Here is a 15,982-nt window from a genome sequence, read left to right on the forward strand (position 1 = left end):
TCTAACAAACACGGAAGATAAGAATTTATTTATTGATTTATAAATTAATAATATCAGTGTTATCTTTTGTTTTGATATATATTTATATAAATTGGGGTAATATAAATGTTACGTATGTAGTTTCAAAGTTTAAAGTATTTTAAGTAATATGACAGTATACTGAATATTTTAACTACTTTGTTCTATCGATCTGAGTCTTGATACAATTCACCGATCACCAGACGTATCTAACCACGCCCCGTTATGTGCCCGTCACACAGGTGTACTTATTCAAATTTGGAACATACACAATGCAAATTACAAGGTTACGCCGGTACCAAGACGATTTAACCGATAGCTGGTGAACCGTGAAATTCAGTCAAAATGAATTTCATCCAGGTATGTTATTATTGTAAGAAACCATTCATCAGTTATGTTGTAGTTAAATTCTATGAATTGTTCATATAAAGGATATTTATGTATTTGCTTATTTATTTATAGATTAAGTGTCTTATGGCTATTAGCAATCGTGGCAGGTTGAGGTCAAGTTGTTAAGATGTCCCAAAGTGTATAACCAGCCTTCTACCTCCTGGTCGCAAGTTCAAATCCCACATGGAACAGTTGCTGTGTACTGATTGCTGGTTGGTTGTTTATTTGCTTGGTACTCTGGCTTTCCTCTACCTCCTTAACCAAGTACATCCATTAATAACCACGACAGTTTATAGGATGTTAAACCAAACTAACCCATGTGCCTGAGGACTGTATTTTAGTAGTGAGTGTGGAGCATGTTTGGGGTTGGTCGGTGGTCTTTCTTCCAGTACTCCTAATACTCACTTCTACCATCAAGTACTGTCACATTCTTAAATATGTCTAACTGTTACAGAGGTTTTGAAATTATCTCTAGGGTAGTTATTTGACATTGATCAAACTTTTTTCCCTAAAAGGAATACTACCAACTGGTTAATTTACCAGTATTATTTCGTTTATACAAAATAAAAAAACACATTATTTTTCAAAGTAATTTATCCTGTCAAAGAAAAATTGCTTAGTGAATTTCCGACCCGAAATTTGGTCCTATTCTTACTGCAAATCGTACTGAATATCTTCTCATTATACATCTTCTCATTTAAGATATATGCAGCTTAATTTGCAGCCAGAATAGGACCAAATTTCGATTCGCAAATTCACTCAGCAGTTTTACTTTTACATGATACTTTATATATCTGTTTAAAAAAAGAAATTTATTTATTTCCAAGATAACATTAAAAAGAGGAGGTTGACATTATTCCTTGTATGGTAAAACATCGGTGGTACCAACTATCTAACTCATTCACCCCTGGAATTCCATAATGGACTGGTCCAGTCTTTGATTTAAGATAACATTAATGTGTCTACAGGGGTGATAAAAATTAGTTCATGAAGCCTTGATGGTTTCACAAGAATGTTTTTTTTAATCAAAATGAAAATGATTCATATATATATATATCTAACAACATTTGATTTGACGGATTTACCCGTAAAAGTTATGTGTGTTGATGCGTATGTGTAGTTATTATTTATATCATTGACAGAAACATACAGATTTGACAAAAAGTTTTGGTGTAGAGTTGGTGTGGTTACCAGGAACACAATATTTGTTGACAAGGCTTAATATTAATAGTTGATATAATCTATAATTTTGTAAATATTAAACCTTTCCATCAATGGTTTATACATTGATTGTTTTTACCTTGGATACAATTAATAATTAATTGCTATTATAATATATGTTTGGTACTAGTTAATAGTGTATTTTCATTGTGTAATGATTGAAATAGTATCATCCTGATCAATATTCTATAGACACTTCAGTTCCTCAAACCACAGAGGGTTATTGACGTTTTAACCATTTTTTTCTGATCTATCAAAGTTACTTCCCTTCAGTTGACGACGGAGTGAAACAAAAATAACTTCAGATCATAATAACCATCATTTGAATGCTATTATGTTATCATTGTTCAGTTAATTGCAATCTGATTGAATCAATTGATTAATCATAATGGGCAGTTCACTATAAAACCATGCGATCATGTCCGTAAATACCTTCATTAATTTCCTGTATGTTATATATCTGCATATCTAGTACATTTAGTTATGAACGTTTGACACAAGATGCAAGTATATGTTATAGATATAAGTAACATTTTACAAACAGAATGCAAATAACATATAAATTGCTGTTCGAAAATGTAATGCTATATACATGTCTAAATATACATACACTATGTGTCAACACAGGGACATGACACAAATTTTCAGCCGATGGTCAAATTATATATGTTTGTATTATACTATGCGTTGGTTGAAACGTGTGCCAAGTCCCTGTGGGGTCAACCAAAGGAAAGGCGTGGAATGATTCGTTTGGAATAAAAATAATACTAAAACCTGTGGTATATTGTCTTCTAACAAAGCACTGTGCTAAATTTAGTGAACATAGATATTTTTGTCTTTCTAGATATTGAAGCATATGATCGTGTGATGTCGCACTCTAAATTCAGTGAAAACATAGAATCTAGTTAGTTGTCAATGTGAATTATGTACGAGTCCATTGACAAATTTTGACACAAAATACAAGTATATCTTAGATATACATTTTATAAAGAGTATACACATGAAATATCACAGTCCGAAAATGTAATTGTATATCTACTGTGATATATACACATACGTGTCAAACACAGGGACTTGACACAAATTTTGTATTTTTGTATTGTAGTATCCATTGGTCAAACATTTGTCCCTGTATTGTCGAACAAAGAAAAGACATAAAATTAATTGTTTGGAATACAAATTTAAAATATGTGCTCTTTAAAATTATGGTGTTTTTCATTTAAAAAACACACTGTGCTAGATACAATACATATTGTATTTGTAGCAAGCACATTCAGTTAATGTGTTTTTAGTATTTTGTTTTTTATTCAAATTATATTTTATATTAACTATAGATGTTGAAATGAAAAACTTATATGAAAATGTCGAATGGAAATGAATTCATTATGTTGAATCCTGACATATTGTGGTATTCTTCAATAATTCATAGATGTATTTGTGTGAACGAAGTACTGCCAAGTTACTGTTTTTCAAGTCGCATATATTTTGATAATTTCTAATGTTTTTCAGTAAGTAGGTTTCCAGTCATTGACTATCAAATTAATAATTTCTTTGTAAGAAAAAAAGAGAAAAGTATTCCGACGACTACAAAACGTTCTGATTCAACGAGTTTCTGGCCCCAGTTTTATTCATGTTCCTTAACTGGAGATTCTTTTTTCCGTAAAAAGTCAGAAATTCAGTGGGAAATCTTAATTAATGTACATTTTTATTGTCTTGAGCCTTTCGGCTCATCTGTTTGATACATATATATATATACACACAGTACATTAACACAAAATCCCACAATGTCAAAGACATGCATAAGAGTTACTTCCCTTCGTTTCACTCCGTCGTATTGTAGCAAAGGGAAGTAACTCAGATAGATCAGGATTGTCATGTTTCGCCATGTTACTTTGTGGCGTATAAGTATTAATCCTCGATTTTTTTAGATTTTTTTTTCGATTTTTATCATGTAGGTGTGAGTTTGTGTTAGAAAAAAAAAATCATACCTGTAGCACAATAAAATACTCATCCTAAAATGTGGTTGATTGTCTGTTGTGTTTCCTTTCATAACTCGAGATGGGACAGTGGGTTTACCTGAAAACAAATTGGTCCAAGCACTATTTTTCTTTTCAATTTCATTTTATTTCCAAATGTAATAGAACACGTATGAATTGCATACACCATATATAGGATCTTAAATGAGTGTTCATTCCATTTGGGGTTTAATGATTTTTTACGATCCTTGGCGAGCAAAAATATCATAATTTCGAGATGAAACACACATTTCAGGTACTTTTTCAAAGAACTTCAACATCAAAATGTTCTTGCAAAACAGCCATTTTGTTCCGCTGCCCTCGAAATCCTGACGTCACTTTATTGCTTCTTTTATGACGTCTCAGTGAATTTCCTGTTCACAGATGACACAGCAAATGATAAACACGGGTGAAAATACAGGATATCAGGCAAATTATGTGATAAAAATGTAAATTACAATACACAGTATAAAATGCTGGTTACATTTTGTAAAATGTTTTGAGCACATTAGTTCCATCTGATGTATTTGAAGTAAAACATAGATTTGTGGAATACTACTAAAATATATCAAATAAAGTTACTCCAAAGGACTAAGGTGACCTTATGTGATACCGCGGCGTCCATTCGAATTCTTCAAAATCGCTTGTAGGATTTTTACAAAATTCGACTGGTAGCATCTTTATTACTCAAAATTAAACAGATGATCGGACTGACCTCCAGGGGGTCAAAAGGGGTCAATGTGGCTATTTTAATATAAACAACTTCTCTGAATATATTGCATTGGGAACGTCCTTTTGGGGTGGGAATTCAAAACTACAAATGGTTTGAAGGCCTTAAGGTCGGGTTAAAATGGTCAATCTGGCTATCTCCATATAAACAACTTCCTCGTAAGACTCCGTATTCAAATTAACCGTTAAATTATACTTTAGTTCTAATGCATAATGTTTCGTTTTATTACACATACATGAAATAATGCTAGTAGAATTTAATGATTGAGTTTTAAGAAAACCAAATAAAAACAATAAAATTGATGAATACTTAAAATCTTAATTATTAAACAAAACTATCTGATGTATACCATACATAGCTATAAGCACAGGGCTTACATATCACGTCCAAAATGTCAATGACATCATTGTAACTCTAACTCCCTCTCAGGGACGAGGCATAGGAAAGAACAGGCACCTTCAATATTATTAATGATGTACTAACACTATATTTCTAATCTAATTAAAATGATGACCAGTTAGAACAAGTGTATGTTAATTATAATGGACAGTTATTTTGCATCTTGTGTTCATCTATCGGTAATTATTACGACCAGTTATCTAATCTAATGATATTCTTTAAAGAAAATAAAAAAAACTTTTTTTAAATTGTCATACATTGAATATTGACCAAAGTCTTGATGTGGAAATATATATGTTCAACGGCATATGTAACGCCCCCTCCCCCTCGGGAATAAGGCATGGTGTTATAGGAAGCCACAAACCAAGTCCTGATATGGTAATATATCCGATTAACTTGAGCCAATTTATTGCCATGTTACATCAATGAAAATGAAATCAAAGCTAAAATCATAAGGTCACAGATTCCTTCGAAGAAGGGACAGTACAAGCCTTTAGCAGAATACAAAATAAGAAAAAATTGAAGGAGTTTCTATTACGAAATATTGCTGAACATAACTTTAACTAGATTATTTTAAACTTACTGCATCTTGCAGGAATGGTTTAACCTGGTGACATTACATTTTGACTCAACTGAAAAGTATAGACCTAACAGTCCTGATAGTGATATGTAAGTACAAAGGGAAAATGTCATCACAAAAGTTGTTTTATCAAAGTGGTCAGATAAACTGAAATAAGCGAATAGAATTGTGATCTGATCCTGACTTATTCGTCACAACAAGCTTATCACCATACACGGATATAGCTAGCGGTTTTCTGATATCGTCTGCTGCCGTTAACAGTTCCCTGACGTTTTTCCCGTCCCCAGACATCTGTACCACGTTGTTTGACCCATATCCACAAACATAGATGTTACCATCCCCGTCCACGTCCACTCCATACGCGTAACTTACTACACCGACCTTCAACACGTCCTTGTGTAGATTGTCAGTAGACAGACTACCGACGGCCACACTGCCAGCAGTGTTGATGTGGTAAGGGATAAAGAGAGTCCCGGTACGGTGGTCCTGGGTTAACGTGTATATAGTGTTAGTATCTCTGTGTAGCATCTGTGTCTTACCGTCCTTTGTCACCTGGTACACCGTATTATCTCCTGTACTTGCGATGAACTCTCCATTTCTGTACGTTATACCGAGACATAATTTCCCAATGTTTATTATATTCGATAATGTAAGTTTAGAGGATGTAACTGACACCACATGTACACCATTACCTACCGCAGCTGCAACAGTAGTGTTGTCTACCAAACACAAATCATAAGGTATTCCATCCACCTTCAACTCATCCATAACATCTCCGTCAGTGTTGATTAATTTCAGCTTCTGATTGTTATTATCTCCTACAACAATACTGCCGTCAGGAGTGATAACAACTCCGCGAACAAAGCAATCGGACTGATCTGATTTCATTTTTATGTTCACTTTTCTTACCTCCTTTAGTTGACATTCTGATAAAGGTTTGGTAAGGTCTGGGACATCTGTAAATTGTCTCTGTTGCTTCTGGACGACAATTTCGCCAAAATTCAGACTTGTTCCATCAAATTCTGCTTCGTGCTTAAGACTGACAGTAGAGCTCGTCATCCTCATCTCTTTGTCTAAATCCTTCCAAGCATCCAGCTCTGTTTGTCCTCTCTGGTACAATAGAATTGTACCCATGTGGTTGTTCTGCTGCCGGGTTGTCGCAGTGGATTCCATTGTTTTTTGCATAGCGATCTTCAGTCGTTCACACTTTTGACTTGTCGCCTTCAGATTGTCACTCTCCACTTTGTACTTAGCAATCAAATCATCTGTAATTTCCTTCTTCATTTCTTTCATTCGTTGGATGAACCGTCCTTCCATATCGTCGATACTCTGTAAAGCCGACTCTTTGTCGTCTGCGATGCTCTGTAGATATTGCTGGACGCTGTCTACCGCTGATTCCAGAGAGTCAGCAGCCTTTTGTAGGTAGGTCGCCGTTTCTTTGAGTGTTGAGTTCCTGTCCAATGTACTACAGTAATCTTCAGTGGTTGCTACATCGCTGCATTTCCTGTGACTGACTGTTATACATTTGGTGCAGCCGAAGGATTTGTGGTCGATGCAAAATAGTCAATCTTTTCGTTGTGTTTGTCGCATTTCTTGGTCAGTGTTTCTGTTCTTGGTAGGAGTTTACCAGCGGAAGTTCTTATATCCATAATATCACAGTTAGTATGTATGACGTCATGGAAACTCAGTTTGCAAGACTCGCAAAACAAACATTGGGTAATCTTACACCAGAACTGAGCCGGAACCTTCTTGTCTTCGGTTTTTTCACAAGGCATACAGTAGTGCCTCTCTGTTGAACCGCTATGCATTTGTATCAGCTCCATGGCAACTTTGTCTACAGGAAACTGCTCGGCCCATTTGTTCTTACCCCCAGTCTTATCAATAGGATGAGTAAGTGTTCTACATACCGGACAAGTAAAGGTAGTCGCCGTATCCCTCTTCCCCGACACTTCACTGATGATGTAAGTACCCAGACATTTCTGACAAAAAGAATGGTGACATGGTAGACATCTTGGCTGGTGAAGCTGTTCCAGACAGATCGGGCACTGCAGGAGGTGTGAGTCCGACTGATTACTGTCTTTAGGGATCGATTCCTGATTGGGACCACCTTCTGCCATGACGGTATAAGTCGATAATTAGGTATCCTGAAACAGAAAACAACGATACAGCTTTTTAAAGATTTTTTTAAAATAAAATATATCAAACCCACATTATAAATAATGAACCTATAAAATACAATAACACATGCCATATTTGTTATTATTATACCTCACTTTTATTTAGAATGTTCTGATTGGATTAAACTTGATCACATGACACTGAATAAGTTAGATGTTTCCCCCGGAATTGGAAGGCGAGGGAAATAACCCCAGGGAAATAACCCCCGAGGGAAATAACCCCAGGGAAATAACCCCCGAGGGAAATAACCCCAGGGAAATAACCCGTTGGAAGCTCCGCACGTGACCGGAAGTTGACGTCATCTGCAACGTCAACCAACAATGGCAACGGTGTTGTTTATTTTTTTGTAGCCCAACGAATTTAACAACGTTGTTGTTGGGAAATATCTTCATGGGTTCTTTTAACAGAGATTTCTTTTAATTTTGTTCGGTATAATAAAATAATTATGTCCCTATGTGTCGGGATACATCTAGAATTGTCTCCCTGAAAAGAGTTATTTTCTCTCGGGCTTCGCCCTCGAGAAAATAACTCTTTCCAGGGAGACAATTCTAGATGTATCCCTCCACAGAGGGCCATAATTGTATATTGTAAAATTTGATATCTGGTCATATACTGTGCAATAGTGTCAATTTACAGTGACTTTGTGCCCAATATTATGGTTTACATCATTATAATCGGTAGTTTAATATTTATATGTCGTAGCTATATTGTTATATGCTGAGGTCTATATGGTATTATAACGCCCTGGTAAAATTAAATCACTCTACTACTCTACTCTACCAGGGCGTTGTAACACCTTATGGACTGAATCAAAGGTCCTTAATTTTTATATTAGATATGATAATTATTGTAAAATGTTTGCTTCGTGCTAAGTAATATAGAAATGCGTGGAGAATGGGTCGACTACATCTTCCCGAAGAACTCGACGTCCGGGTATTGTGACGTCATATTCGCCAATAGCGACTTGGGAGTGACGTTACAATAGGAATATCTAAAAATAGAAACATCAAGTTTCTTTTGCTAGATATCGCCCTCCAGGTGACAGTGTTTCTGCCAATGGGAATGGTGGAAAATCTATATATCCTTATATATAGTTGATTTTACTTTATATGTGATAGATATGTCTTAATATTAGGAACATATGTCTTTTTATGCTGCAGATGCATCGTTATATGAGTGCTTTTATAATATTCGGTACATTTTCTATTATACGCGGTCCTTAAATCGTTAACTTCAGTTCCATTTCTATTATATTAGGTAGTGAAATTGAAACTTTATATTCGGTGTAAACTTCTTTATATTCGGTACAATGTACAACTTCTATATATGATGTAGAAACATTTATATGATGAAGATCAAATACGGAACATTTGGCTGGGGGAAAATTGGGTGATACCGCACGTACGTATGTAAAATCAGCTTCAAACGGGGAAAGTCAGAGATGTTTTAGAAAATAAAAAAATGTTGCATTGCGTGCATTGCATTAAAGATTGAGTCAATATATTTACCTTCTCTGACGTTCTTACTAAAACGTTGAGTTCTTCAGGGTGACCTCCTGTAACCGTCGTTCTGTCGTTCTTCCTGTAATTAAATATAAATAATTTTAAATATCGTTAGACATTTGGCAAAGGAACTCTATATCTGATATAGAAATTAAGGATCTTTGATTCTGTCCACATGGTGAATGTTTGAGTTCTCTCCAACAAGTTAAGACAGTAATAAAATAAATAAATTCCTGTCTTACAGAATATATCTTTTTATAAATAAATAAAGACATGTCTATGTTACAGACCTTAGTAAACAAAGAATGGTAACAAGGTGGGGTTAAGATTTCCTCTCTGACATGAAAATCTCAGTAACATCACAGCAGCTTGGCGTTCTTTCAACAAAATGTAACATACATTTATACTATATATTTAGATTTATGCTATATGAAAAAGGTCGTTGAGTTTTATTTTTCTGCATACATTGATATATATAAATAACACCAATTTACTATATAAAAATTTAGTCAGAGATACATTTCATTCCTGATATTTTATGTAGTATATTATATTAGTGGTATTTATATATACATTTATGTTGCCAGAACGCGAAGCTCCTGTGGTAACATATATCTAGATGCAATATATAACTTATCCGAATTCCTTTATCAATATGTCAATGATACACCATAATAAATGTTTCCAAGTACTACATTCAGTGTAATAACCAACATGATGAACCGTTTATAACGTAAAATATTCCAATATTAAAAGTTCGTGCGAAGCGCGAAATGCAGGCATTGAACATGTAATCAATCAGCCTATAATTGTAGACCTACCCGGTAATAAAAGCGCTTATTGTCAATATTAACAAAGACGTAAACTTCATGTCAGTACAAAGGACGGCGTGCCTCGTTAGTGCTGTGTATTATATCCACTTTCGGTTTGCATATATCTAACGTGGTCATAATACACCCAACCTACGATTACAGGATTTTAAATGATATGTAAGTTTGTGTCGTTATCACAAACCTTATATATCGAGGTATGTCAGTGAAATGTTGTTGAAGAGTTATATCATAAACTTATCTAACATAACTTACCGTCAATATTGGCTAAAACTTCAACTTCATTTCAAGTGATATAGAACGGTGTGTCCGTCTCCGTGACCTAAAGTTGAGTGATATTCGGCAATCCTCGGTCAATTCCGTTAATCAATAGACGCCACCTATGATTTTCACAAACATGGAAGATCGGAATTTATACATTGATTTATAAAGTTAAAATATAAATGTTGTTCTTTGTCTGTCTATGTATAAATGTTACGAATATAGTTTCAATGGCTGTTAAGGTATGTTAAGATATATAAAAGGACAATGCGTATTTTTATATAGTTTATCTGATTCAATTCTATGCATCTAATTCTTGATCTAACCCTGTCCCGTGCTTTTAACACAAGAGCACCTATTCAATATTGGAGTATACACAATGTAAAGAATAAAGTTATATGTGGTATCATGCATGTTTGATAGATGGGTGACAGACTTCCAAGCAAAACATCCAGGCCCATCTAAGGACATGTCGGGTTTATAGGTGGGGTAAACCTATCTAGAGTACCAGGGGGATAAACACCGGCCTATGGACAGTACCTGACAACTGCCTCACATGGGATTCAAACCCGCAATCCAGAGACAGACGCAGGGTTTGTTGTTATAAGTCGAGACATCTTAATCAGTCGGCTACCGCCGCCATGAATTGGCCAATCCTGAGTCAGAAAGGTTTTGTGATTTCAAAGTGGTAATTTCCAAATAACAACTACCTTACCTGATAACTATTGATGGTTAATTGCTTCTCTCAGATACTTGAAAGGAATAATACTTACGAAACGGTTATATAATGTGTGGTACAGAGTCGATTTCATGCGTAATGAGCACCGGATCACACATTTACAGTGACCACCATTAATCAGCAGAGAATCCTACATGTATAACATATATATACCATATTCCAATGCAGTTAAGCGCTTGCCGTCAATGTTGACAAAGACATAAACTGTGTCAGAATATCGGACGGTGTGCATTTTAATTACACGCCTACCCGATATATATACGTGCTGTGTATTGCATCCACTTTCGGTTTGTATATATCTAACACAGCCATAATATAATAACAATAACTGATATTTTACAGGATATAAAATGAAATTTACGTTTTCGTTGTCGACACAAACCTTATATCGAGTCAGTGATATGATGCTAAAGATTTATATCATAAACTTATCTAACATTACTTACCGTCAATATTGGCCAAAACTTCAACTTCTCGCAGGTGATATAGAACGATGTGTCTGTCTCCGTGATCTAATGCTATGTTTACACTATGTTCCCGGCGGCCACGGCAGCCTCGTTTCAGGCCACCGTGGACAAAATGTGGTGATTGCGAGACAACGCAGAAGGACGTGCTAGACAAACGTGAGCGGTCGTGATTACCGTGGATGCCGTGCCAGATTTTGTAACTAACACAAAATTTGTTACGGCAGTCACGGTACAGATGGTGAACGCCATAGGACGTAATAAAACGGGACGAGGCCGTAACAAAACTTCCTGACGGTCCGTAGTGGAACGGGCAGCAAGCACGTTCCCCGGAATTTCACGGTGATTTCAAGTTTTGTCACTTTTGTGACGTTCTGTTGCGTTTTTTCCACGTCTTATCATGGTTGATGCAGATTGGCTGCACGTTTCGTGCCGTTTTGTTCAGGTTTGTCAAGGTTTTAACGACAGACCAAGGTGGATGATAACCGCTTTAATGCGTTCTGTCAAGGCACATCACGGCTTGTAGCGGTTGAAAGCCCGACGTGTTACGTCTTATTACGTTCTTACGTTGCAAACAATATATAATGGAGTATCATTGCCTGGCCTGGTACATGTAGAGATTGAACAGTGTTTTGATTGCGTTAAAGGTGGTATGAACGCAATGGGATACATACATATGCTACATGTAGAATATGTCTGTATCCCATTGCGTTCATATCACCTTTAACGCAATCAAAAACACTGTTCAATCTATATATTTACATAAATAAATTTACTTTTACGTAAAATTTAAAACGGTGATGGTTGCTAAGTTGGGTAACTACGGTAGTCAGGATGACCGAAGATATAGTTCCGATTGTAGAATGTTATAGCTGCAATTTGGTTTGAAATACAACAATGACACTTTTCAATTATTTTCAACATATATTTTTTTCAAGTTGATAATATATATTAATAATGTCCAGTTCGAATAAAAATTGAGATAACCAAGGCGGAACGACTACCGGTAGGTATCGTTGTCAGGGTAGCGATGCGGTCCGAAGTAGAGCGAACCGCCATATTTGATTTTCAACCGAGGAAAGCTACTGTGATATAGCCTATTGATGGTATGACCGTTGAGCTACTGAATGGTTGTCATGTATGTATCGGTCTACGAATACGATATAGACTAAATTCTTCATAGTCATGACTTTTATTTTATTGTACGCATGATAGACAAGTGTTTGTGTGAGTGTAGACCTATTTTGAATGCTAACGGTGGTAACGCTGATACTGTTTCGGATAGGTTTCCTGTAATGTTTTTTTTTCAGGAAACCTGTATATGATCTGTTAACCTATAGTTCGCTTAGTTGCTCCAAGAATTATTCACCGACAATCAGATGTTCTGAATATTTAGGTGAAATGAGTGACCGAACACTCATGTACTACTGAAGTAACTATGGAATTCCCCGAATATTCCTTGGGAAAGCCCCCCGGTTGTAGCCCCGACCAGCGAATCATTTTGTTGTTTATTACCGTTACAATGCTTGAACACATCTTTTGTTTTGATGTCAAATACATATTTAATTGGATCTAATAAAAACTCTGTATTGTTATATTGAAATCCGTCAACTTATGACGCAAAATATTATCGAAGCGTGAACTAGAAGTAGTCCGAACCTGTAATGCGTTTGTATTCATACGTCATTGCGATTACGTTAATTTGAACGCAACGCCCCTCCCATTGACTATATAGGGGCATATGTAAATATATTTGCTACTTCATGGAATTATTTGTATTGATGAATAGAAATAGTCATTATCAAACACATTTAAACCATCAAATTATACCAAAGCAATTATTAAAAAAGGCCGATTAAGTGGGAACCATTACAGAAAAAAATATTTGCTTAGAAATACTTGGCTATAATAATTATATATTTATACCAAATATAGTTTAGACTTTCTTTTCTTTTAACACATTTTGTAATTAAAACGTGTTTAAAATGACATTTTCGGTAATAAATACTGTTTCATTTGCTCCAAAAAAGCCCGGCATCAGACTTTCATCCTTAGTCCTTGGCGGACCGTGTAAAACGTACATGTATCGGAGCTTGATAAAAACGTGTAAAACGTAGCAGACCTCATCATATCGTAACAGGCCTAGATAGAACGTAGTGGTATCCTTGATAGACCGTGCTATAGCCGTAGTGTACCTTTAACCTCCGGGAACAGCACTTTCCCCTATATCCACGGTCTACCACGTAATCCGTAAAAGACCGTGACAAAACTTCACAAGACCTAGCTCAACTTGAATACAGAGACAAAAATAGCCAAAATGTCACAGCGCACCACGTTTCGGGCAAACGGGGCTACCGTGGTCGCCGGGAACATAGTGTAAACCTAGCACAAGTATTAGCTTCCCAAAAAGCTAAGAAGGCTACCATACAGCATTATTTATTAAGGAGCAATGATACGAAAGCTTGACGCATTGTTCTGTTCACAATTAGCTGCCTTAGTTCGTATGATATTTCATTTTTGATGAATGATAATTTAAATGCTTTCGCATTCAATGTAAAAGATAATCAACTTCATGATATTCATGAAATGGCCACTAGGCCACCTTTCCGAAACAAAAAATAAAAGTTTCTTTAAAACAATTTTAACATAATATGGCCAAAGACGAGGTTACAACACTAAACAAAATGAAGGTTTGCCGTCTGGCGCAGAAATAGTCAACTAACGCGACGTCGGGGAAACATAATACGGCATGCGTTATGAAAATTAACGTTTTGTTTATTTTAATAAAGTGTACTGATATGTATACATGTACATGTACTTGGACAAGTTGGTGTAATACATAATATACGTATAGAAACAGACATAACATGTTGGTTAAAACTGTACTTTACTTTAGCGCATACAGTTCCGCAAATATTTGCTAAGTTAAGCCCAAACTTTGTTTCAGCATCTCTCATATACTAACAGTTTTTACAAGTAGGTCATGATCATCTAGCTAACAGTACTAGTTAGGCTATATATAGATGCTCCACGCGCTCCTGACAAGGTTACCAAAACTCGTCAAATCACCGAACTTATACAATTGCAACATCTCAGAGTAATTTCCGTCAATTTCTCCGAGGGGATCCGATTGCGAACTTATATTTTCAGTACGTGTAGCGCCGCCTTGTGCGATTTCTGAGAATAATGTCCGACAACCAGAAAAAAAAACCCATTCGGATTTCTCTGGGTTTATCAAAGAATAATTTGTTTGCAATAATTTCCCCACTGGTACCCCTTATACAAATATACAAATACAATCTTCAACAAGTAACTAATCAACACACGTAAATCGTTTTGGCCAGTCAATCAAAGTGAACAGACTATTTATAACCATGTGAAATCCCAACAACATGGCAAGCAAAGCGACCGATTATAATAGCTACAATCCTGGGATGGTAGCAATATGGTTGAGTGATATTCGGCAATCCTCGGTCAATTCCGGTAATCAATAGACGCCACCTATGATTCTAACAAACACGGAAGATCGGAATTTATACATTGATATATATAAAGCTATAATGTCAGTGTTTTCTTTTGTTTCGATATATATATAAATGCAATGTTACCAATGCAGTTTTATTGGATGTTATGGTATGTAAAAGTAATAGGAAAACATATAGCAAATTTTAAATAGCTCCTTAATTATATGCATCTAAGTCATGATAAAATTGACCAATTGCCAGACGGCATTGTAACGGCCAAGTGGTATGACCAAAATCACTATAATTCAGGTAGCTTGTCTAGCCGTTACAAAGGTTGGTTATCAATCTGATTGATACCATATCTATTAAAGACTCGACTAATGGTCAAGGAATATCCCATTAAAATCTATTATAAGTGATAAAAGTTTGTTGTAAGGCATCTTCTTCCACAGCGATCTTCTTCGTCTCAGCAGCTGCAGCACCAATAAGTCATTCCAGTCTTCAAATATAAGGGTTGATGGAGTTGTCTGCCCTTGGACCACTAGGTACAATGTATATTTTATAAAACAAACCTGAGTTAAATAGGTATGAGGTTTCAATATTCTCATATTAAACAATCACTGTCACTGAAACTGTGATTCCTAATTAAATACATCAAATACAACCAAGAGTTAAATAAAGTTAAATGATTTAATTAAGTTTGGAATATATTACAATACACAATGATACAATCCTGAAGATCTATTCCTTTCTCACCGCACTCTCACAGTAGCTATCCTATTATTTTCTACCAATAATTTATAGTAAATTCAGCAATCTGCAGCATTCAAACATGTAAAAATAATTCCCTAAACCTTCCGAATAAAAATGAATCTCTAAATAAAAATCTACAATGGATAATAACGATAATTTCACCAATCGATTCTCTAGAGTATTGACGATGTAATTCGTTCCCAAATACTGACATAATAATCCTATAAAATACTGGAAAACTCCCCACATATAACACGTACACATAAATAATGCCATGAAAATACAGCCGCATTGGGGTCGAGGAAACACCACTTGCATTCCTAGCGGAAAGGTACACAGAGAGACATCACCAGACGTACTCACACCTTGACTCCTAAAGCAGAAGTGAAATCCAAACCCCATAATAACCGAACCATGCTGGAGCGTTGCTGGAAAACC

General features: G+C 35.6%; 1 protein-coding gene across 1 annotated transcript; it reads right to left on the reverse strand.

Moving 5' to 3' along the window:
- Positions 1–3,731: 3,731 nt before the first annotated feature.
- LOC138329895 (tripartite motif-containing protein 2-like) lies at positions 3,732–11,408 on the reverse strand. Its single transcript, XM_069277182.1, has 5 exons — positions 11,310–11,408; positions 10,119–10,243; positions 9,040–9,112; positions 7,080–7,497; positions 3,732–6,912 (listed from the first exon to the last, which is right to left on the reverse strand). The coding sequence occupies exons 4-5, from the start codon at positions 7,468–7,470 to the stop codon at positions 5,492–5,494; spliced, it is 1,812 nt and encodes a 603-aa protein (XP_069133283.1). The 5' UTR covers positions 7,471–7,497; positions 9,040–9,112; positions 10,119–10,243; positions 11,310–11,408; the 3' UTR covers positions 3,732–5,491.
- Between the last annotated feature and the right edge of the window lie 4,574 nt (positions 11,409–15,982).

The sequence above is a fragment of the Argopecten irradians genome, chromosome 8 (genome assembly GCF_041381155.1).
Source record: "Argopecten irradians isolate NY chromosome 8, Ai_NY, whole genome shotgun sequence".
Classification (NCBI taxonomy): Eukaryota; Metazoa; Mollusca; class Bivalvia; order Pectinida; family Pectinidae; genus Argopecten; species Argopecten irradians.